The 8499-nt window shown below is 34.6% G+C and overlaps 1 protein-coding gene across 1 annotated transcript; it reads left to right on the forward strand.

Annotated features, from left to right (window-relative positions):
* Positions 1-524: 524 nt before the first annotated feature.
* LOC114521052 (acid-sensing ion channel 1C-like) lies at positions 525-5813 on the forward strand. The gene is made up of 11 exons (XM_028541439.1): positions 525-593; positions 647-701; positions 939-1015; positions 3545-3592; positions 3689-4044; positions 4217-4347; positions 4432-4595; positions 4788-4907; positions 5120-5222; positions 5309-5387; positions 5753-5813. The coding sequence occupies exons 1-11, from the start codon at positions 525-527 to the stop codon at positions 5811-5813; spliced, it is 1263 nt and encodes a 420-aa protein (XP_028397240.1).
* The last annotated feature ends 2686 nt before the right edge of the window (positions 5814-8499 follow it).

Here is an 8499-nt window from a genome sequence, read left to right on the forward strand (position 1 = left end):
AAACGCCCAGCGCAACTTTTGTAACTGCAGTGAGGCAAGTATGATATTCACGCGTGAAAAAGACGCGCAAGAAAAAAAAAGGTGTGTAAAACATCTGCGATAGCTACATCATCACCTTACTTGCAGTTAACGTATATTTTTGTTTATCTCTTTTAAGTAAAATGTGTCAATAAAGTTAGGTAAAAGGTGCTATCCTATCTACCAGCGTAGCCTCTCGAACTTTATACAGTGGCGTCGCCAGCATGATAAGTGGGGGACTTATTCATATATTCGTGTTTTATATTATTCATTTCTTTTCAAATTGATTGTTTCAACCGTCTGTGAACAAGAATATATGAATATGTCCACCCCATTTATCGATACTGGCGACGTCACTGGCTTTATAAATTTATTCATCGACCATAATTATAAGTCGCATTGGCTGCATGTGCATGTTCACTACGTATAGAGCTATAGGTCAGCTGCCTGCGTTGAGTGTTTAAGTCAAAAAGGATTTTCATCCTCGTGTTTATGACGAGCAAATCATGTTGACAATTATTTCATCTCATCGAGTTCTTTGGTATAGCATTGGTAACATTGGCTACAGCGAGACAGTGAGCGAGACCAGTTATTTTTCCCGCACAATCACGCTTTATTTGTTTTGCAGGCAAGACAGCTTACTCAACACATTAGGGAAGTCTACATTGACATCAAAAGCCAGGGTATGAATAATTTTTGCGACTTCAAAATGAAAATGAAATTCCTGAAACGGACCGGTAAACTTTTTTTTTCCACAGGAAGAAAAGAAAAAAAATTAACAATGATACAGAGACAGATTTTGAGTTTGAGTTAGTATGTAATAATCTTTTCAATCAGAGAATGTTATATGGAACTAAAATATGACGCACAATCTTCTTTTTCAATTTTTTTATTTTTACCTTCTTTCTTCAAATTTTCAGCAAGGACTTCGTACGGGTCAAAATTTTTTTACAATGAGTTGAATCATGAAAAAGTCGCCCAATCCACATATTACGATGTAAGTAAAGGGGTTACAGGGTGATGTGATGTATCAAGTTAGACCACAGCTAATAGAATATACATGCATTATAAATTTCTACCCGTTAATGTGGTAAATAGTAATAACAAGACACCTGCTCAGGCGTTCACTCGGACTACTGTTATTTCGCTTGAGCTTTTTACGCGTAATTTTTGGTCTTATATATGGCATGTTCGTGGCACCCACTCGAGAAACAATCCTAGGACGAATATTTCAATATCCACTTCAACTCTCGAAATAAATCCATATTTCCAAGGAACCATGTAATATTCTGTTTATTATATGAACAAATTATAAGACAAATTAAAAAACTGGAACATTTTACAACAGATTTTTTGCTTGTTCAAACATATTTCCTACGCGGTTTTTGAGTGGCTTGCGAAAATGATATTTTTACACGTAAAAATATCTTATTTTTACATGTGTTTAAATGCGATTTTTCTTGGTGGCGTAAAAAACACTATAATTTTTTTCAACACTCATGTTCATATAATGAAATTAATCATATAATTGTATAATTTCGTCAAATAAGTGCTGCTGCTTGAGACTTAAGTTGAACATTGTGCATGTCATGCATATTCTTTTGTTTGCATATTCACTATATTTTTCTTTGTATGTTTCTTTCAAGTATGCTTTTTGGGAAACATAAAAAATATAAGAATAAAATAAATTAATAAATATAAGATCCTTCGCACATGGCATTACAGTAGTAGTCATCTAAAACATGTTAAAATACGGGTAGCGATTTTACTGATAAAGCTTCATAAAGGTACATGAACCTTTATCAATCGCACAACAATTCTTTTAAAAAGGCAGGGGAGCATTTGGAGGACAATTCTTGTGTTTATGACGTCTGAGTAATACGGGTCCATATTGTCATTCTTCGTAACATGTTACGATTGGCGGTAAATTCTTGAATTATGAATGAGCATTCTTTATGAGACTAATTGAATGATTCAATTTGCTAATACTTCGGAGGCTCCGATATCAATCGGAATAAAACTATTGGTCTCCGAATCGGATGTATTACAACTTCTGCTCCAGTATAATTTGGACAATTTAAAAAGGATGTAGTTTTAACAATTGTTGATCCATTGAAAATAAGTTTTCATTTAAACATTAAGTAAGTAAAATCTCCTTGTTTAATAGCATCTATAATCAAGACTGTGCTTTAATATTTTATAGCATCATGCACTTTTTGAATTATATTTTATCTTTATTAAATAAAAGTCCTTATAGTAGTACATCAAAAACGTTGTTTCAAGAACAATTTTAAATTCATAATCACCAAGTATAAATAAGTTACTTTCTTATATTGAAGTGTTTTTATATCCACTTGAGACTCGAGAAAGCCGGCACACTATTGCGAGTAATACAATATAGCTAGAAATTCACAGAACATTCAGATCAATTGGCTATATATATGTACTTGAGAATATTCAACCCTCGACTTCACTGATTCCTATCACAGGCAATCAAAGGAAAGGACTGGAAAAGCCAGCATTATGCAATGCGACATCTGTGTTACGGTCTATCGCGTAGCAAATTATTGGTTACCGGGGCAACCGTTCTTTGGTATATTTCTCGAATATAGATTAAAAAAAGATATTTGCACTCGCGGCTCTCTACTTAGTCAACTTGTTAAAAATATTCAACTTTGAATTCAACTTGAATATCGAACGGTTTAACTGAAACTAATTACACAGGATTCAGGATGACAAAATGTGCTGCCTTTTCGCATAGTCGCGTGAGTTAGCAGTTGAAATTCATTTGTATCGCATTAATTTGTCACAGCTATTTTATTTAATTACATCTGATTATATGGATTAAAATTTAAAATTGCATTCGCGCAATTTGTCACTTCATTGACCAATCAAATTTGAATTTGTTTCTGCAGCCATTCTGATTGGCCAATGAACAGGAAGTAAGTTATTCAAGGAGTTTCCCTAAAAAATTTACAAACTCAGTAAATCAACAGATGAATTGATATCATTATTTTTTGAAACCATGCATTGACGAGCATTTTGGCGATTAATTATTGCATGACAGAATCTAAAGTGCTCCAGATTACGAGTTCCGTTTAAACATACGATTTTTGCTGCGATTTATGCGCTAGTTTTTATATATAGATGTGAACGAGCTCCTATTTAAACATCTTTAACTAATTTACTCGTTCCTATCTATCAAAAGAAAAAAAATCGCACATAAAATCCCAGCAAAAATTGCAGGGGTAAACAGGCCGTAATAGGCTATAATTTCTTCACTCTACACTTAACAGTGGAGGTGCTCAGCAAGAGACCCAAAGAAAACAATTCCAGTCAATCAGCAGAAGAAAATTGCAATAATGACTTCAAGAAACTGTTGAAAGATTTTGCATCAGACACGAGCTTTGGTGGGATTTCAAAGGCAACTTTATCTGATGGCTATTTACGTCGATTCCTTTGGTTTTTGATATGTGCAATTTGCTATGGTATAACTATCTATCTGTTCATATTCTTGATTAACCAGTATTTCAGTAAGCCAACTAAAACTACAGTGGATATTGTTTATGAAAAGGTTTGTATTTCATAAGGTCTGAGAAATGTCGTAGAACATAGGCTGAAGACCAAGGATGATAACTATACTAATTGAAAATTTAAACCTTCTATTTAGAACATCGATTTTCCTTCGGTGACAGTTTGTAACCTCAATCAATTTCGCAAATCAAAAATTATGAATATGTCATCAATTAACGAGACTGTTTTGCATTTCGGCGGCGGGAATCACAATAAAATGGCCAATTCCAGTCTGGAGAAAATTATCAAAAACCAGATCAAAGGTTTTGAGAAATTATTTGCTGAGAATATCGATAGTAAAGCGGATATCAATGTCAATGAATATTTGATTGTTGAAGAATTAGTTGTCATGGCTGCGTCGAAACATGACGAAGAAGATCTAAGAAGAGTTGGTCATCAATTCCATAATTTTATTACGTCTTGTACGTGGAGCTTATTTGATTGCAAGAGTGGGTGAGTCTGTTCGTCTTATCACATCATAGTACAAGATTGGTTGTATTGATCTAGTCTGGGTTTAGAGCTAGTGGCGTAGCCATACAGCATGAAGATTTAGTCCCATCATGCAAATTAAAGTTAATTATAATTATAATTTATATTTATTGAAATGCTCAATTTTTTCTTACAGTATTTTTGAACAATTTTGGGTACAAACATGGAACTGGAAATACGGTAACTGTTTCACATTCAATTTCGGAGTCAATCAAACAGGTCAAGATATGGACATATTTGAAACAACCATACCTGGGCCTTCCAATGGTAGGTTCGAAGCATCACGCGGTATCTGGATTAAATCCATGTATAATATGTTCACCATTTTAATTAATATTTATGATTTTGTAGGCCTTATTCTTGAGTTGAATATTGAACAGCAAGAATACGTGGACGCATTGACTGACGAAGCTGGGGCAATCATCACAATTCACAATGCAAAGCAATTACCGTTTCCTTATTATGAGGGAATCACTGTTCCTCCAGGATTTTCTTCCTCAATCGCCATCAGAAAGGTCAGGATATGAATTACGTTATCCATTCTTTTTCATCTGTTACAAAGACCAGAAAGCAGTTGTCATAAAAGTAGCGCAAAAAGTAAAAATAGTTGTTATTGCCAAGTACAGCATATATGACATATGCATATATTATACATGCTACGTAAAAAAATTATATATAATATACAATACACATTTCGTTCATTTTAGGAGACTATGATTAGAGTGGATCCATTTAAGAATGGCAGCTGTAATGCGTTGCCTTTCCTTGCTAAGGACAATATTTATAGGAATTATTTAAATGGCTCAGTTAAAACCTATTCTGTAAAGGTATGATTTATATAAAATTCATTCCTAATTCTTCATTCATAATAAAGTGACACAGGAAATGAATAAATTCTCTATGTACTAGAAAATAACCCAAATAGTTTCAAATGTTTAGAGGTCTATAGTGAAAACAATTTTACATTTTTAATTCATTGTACAATATGAGGAAATTTATTCCCTCATTCCTACCCTCCATCCATCTTTCATACATTTAGGCGTGTATGCAATCGTGCTTGGCAAACACCCAACTAAACATTTGTAACTGCATTGATGCAAAGTATGCTATTCACGTGAGAAATATTTGCACAGTAGAAAAAAGTAAGTGTGTAGAAAATCTTCGATACATCGTCTATACTGACTTGCACAGTACATTAGTGTTAACGCGTATGTTTTTCTCTTTTAAGTGGATTGTATCAATGCAGTCAGTACCTGGTTTAAACACGACGGAGTTGAATGCATCAAGAAATGTCCGCAACCGTGCCAGTAAGTTAAACATTTATAGATTGTATTGCGTTAAGGGTCATAAATTTAAATTCTTCCTATAACTATATAATATTGATCCATTATCATAAATCATAAATGTTAAGAGAGGTGCTCGATCGTTTCTGCTGTACTATAAAGCTAGCGTAGTCCCGTATAAATTATCCACTAGAGCTAGGTGCCTGCCTCGAGTGGGTCGTTATCTTAAAAAAGATTTCCTTTACCGTGTTCACGACGAGAAAATCATGTTGACAAATTCATCACATCAAGCTTTTAGCTTTTTTCATGTGAACAATTTGTTGGCAACATAACATTGGTAGGCATTGGTGACTTTGCCTACAAGGGAAATGCTATATTTTATGTTGCAGGCAAAGCAGTTTTCTTCGCACATTAGGAAAGTCTACATTGACATCAAAAGCCAGGGTATGAATAATTTTTGCGACCCCGTGCACAAATAAAAATGAAATTCCTGAGACGGGCCGCCGAACGTGTGTTCTTTCCTTCATAGGATAAAAAGGAAAGGAAAAAATTTGGCAACAATACAGAGACAGATTTTGATTTTGAGTTAGTATAATAATCATCATTTCAACGAAAGAAAATCATGTGGAACTAAAATATGACGCTATTTTTTAACTAAAATATGAAATTTTTTTTATTTTTTATTCTTCAAATTTCCAGCAAGGACTTTGTACGGGTCAAAATTTTTTACAACGAGTTGAATCATAAAAAAGTCACCCAATCCACATATTACGATGTAAGTAGAGGGGTGATGTATCAAGTTACTGGTGTCCCTGAAGTTCATTCATAGTACTATTTCCTTTCATTTGATTAGGTTGCAACTCTTTTTGGTGACATTGGAGGACTAATGGGGCTCTGGATTGGAGTTTCAATTATATCCATCGCAGAGTTTGGTGAACTACTGATCTCTCTTTGTATTTTAGCTGCACGAAAATCTGCAGTAAAAAGGAAAATCTCCCGATGCGTCGATAGGTAGAAATATTATTTGCTTGGAAATATAGCTTATTCTTTTGCTCGTCCACTTTTCATTGAAATACCACATTTGTCTACTCCACAAAAATTTCAGGCAGGTAACGGAAATTGTAACTGTAGTTGTTAGTAAATCTATCACTGATATAACATGCTTCAGGCATGGTGTAAAATACTTTTAGAAGTAAACTCACGATATATTTACATGCATAATTATATATAATGATACAGTCTAAGAAAAAACTATGTTGCCTTTAAGCCCCTATTGGATTCTGGCTTTTAAAACTTTATATGCAGTGCCTCGAGGAGCAACAACATATTAGAATTTGTGTGGTTGAGGCCATGTTCTCGTATATAGGCAGCCTCTTGATTAAGTCCTGCGCGCTATAATGCGAATTAATAATAATGCAAATTTATGAGCATTATATGACATAAGGAAATGTATCACTAACAATAACAAAACATTAGAAGTCAGAACTCGCTGGGCTGGGCAAGCCATTGTAAGCGTTTACTATATGTAGGAATATGTAAAAAAAACTCTATATATTTTCACTCTTTTTAAAACAAAATACAGAAGATTTTGTTCACATCCACTTTCAGAAATCCGGGCCTTTCTATAGATAACTTATCCATAGGAAATTGCGCTTATCTTCAGTTTAAGATGTCAATATGTTGTATAAACACGACACAAAATTATTGCTTTGCAACTGCATGTGGCTAAAAGAATTAATTTTCAAAGCGATTGAAACGGCTGCTTATTAATCAATGTCAATATTTTAATAACTTTCGGAAGCTTTCGGAAGTTTTGAAATAATTGATCATCATTTTCACTTATGATAAGTCAACTGCTGGCTCACTTATTTAAGAAGCAGCAGCGAATCTCACAGATTAATAATGGCAAAATTCTAGCACAGGAATTCTACAGAATTGCGTCATCTGTATAACTGCTTTTTATACGGAAACTCAAAATTGCCTGTTAACCGACTAATAAATCAAACATTGTACGCCCGTAACAATCTACGCATAGACGGAAAATGGCGGAAATTTTTCCCCGCCTTTCTATTTAGGGCCCCGCCTTTCTATTTCGGGCCCCGCCTTTCTATTTCGGGCATGGGTCTGCGGCGCAGGCTAGCCCGTTCGTAAATAGAATGATCATGGGTAAATATTTATATCTCCAGTTCACCCCAACGGATTTCTTTTGCAAATGCGGTAGCTAATTACAATAGAAATCCGTCGGGCAGAACAGAATATATGAATATTCAATCCCAATTATCGTTCTACTTACGCCCCTGGTTGGTGTTATCGCACGTGTATGGTCCGGTGGTGAAATACATCGACGACGTCGCGCTCATGACTTGTATTATACTTTATTTAAATGATAAAACATTAAACTTACTTCCCCCCTCCCCCTAAAGCACCATGCATCCAAAACACAATTCAATGAACGGCGCACGCGTATATTTAGGCAAACACCTGAACCTGTCTCTACCGTTCTTTGAATAAGTCCATCAGGTTTCTTTTCAAAATTTAAGGTAATTCTGCAGTAATTGTTCCCTAAATGAGAATGCGCTGAAACTTTCCAGGGTTCTAGTTAATGTCATGCACAAAGTAAAAACACAAAGGAAAGTTGGGGTCACCGACTTCGTTTAGAAGATTTGACAAACACAATTCATCACGTTTTTCCAATATGGCGCCATTTTTATTTTATTTCGATTTACAAGAAATATTTGCAATTGCACAGCTGTAATTGAATTTATCAATGATCGTATAATTATAGTACTTATTGACCTTTTTCGCGAGTTTCATAGGTAGCTAGACATAAATCACTTTATCCGTGCAGGAAACTCTATAGGTAAACTTATACGATTTTTATAATGCGAAGAACAACATTTCTATCAAACATTATTTTTTTTACTTGAAACATCCATACATTATCAAATTTTCTAGATATCACGCTTTCCGTGCGACAGATGCTGTTCCTGACTGTCTACCTTGGAAAATATATGCGTTGTGCGCACCTGTATAGATGAATCCTGCAGGGGTCTGCTGGCGCGTCTTACCGCCATACATGTCCCGACTACAAACATTACTTGAATTACCATCCATTAGCACTACTACATTATATCGT

This window comes from Dendronephthya gigantea, unplaced genomic scaffold (genome assembly GCF_004324835.1).
Source record: "Dendronephthya gigantea isolate DGI-Jeju-01 unplaced genomic scaffold, DenGig_1.0 000019F, whole genome shotgun sequence".
Lineage (NCBI taxonomy): Eukaryota > Metazoa > Cnidaria > Anthozoa > Malacalcyonacea > Nephtheidae > Dendronephthya > Dendronephthya gigantea.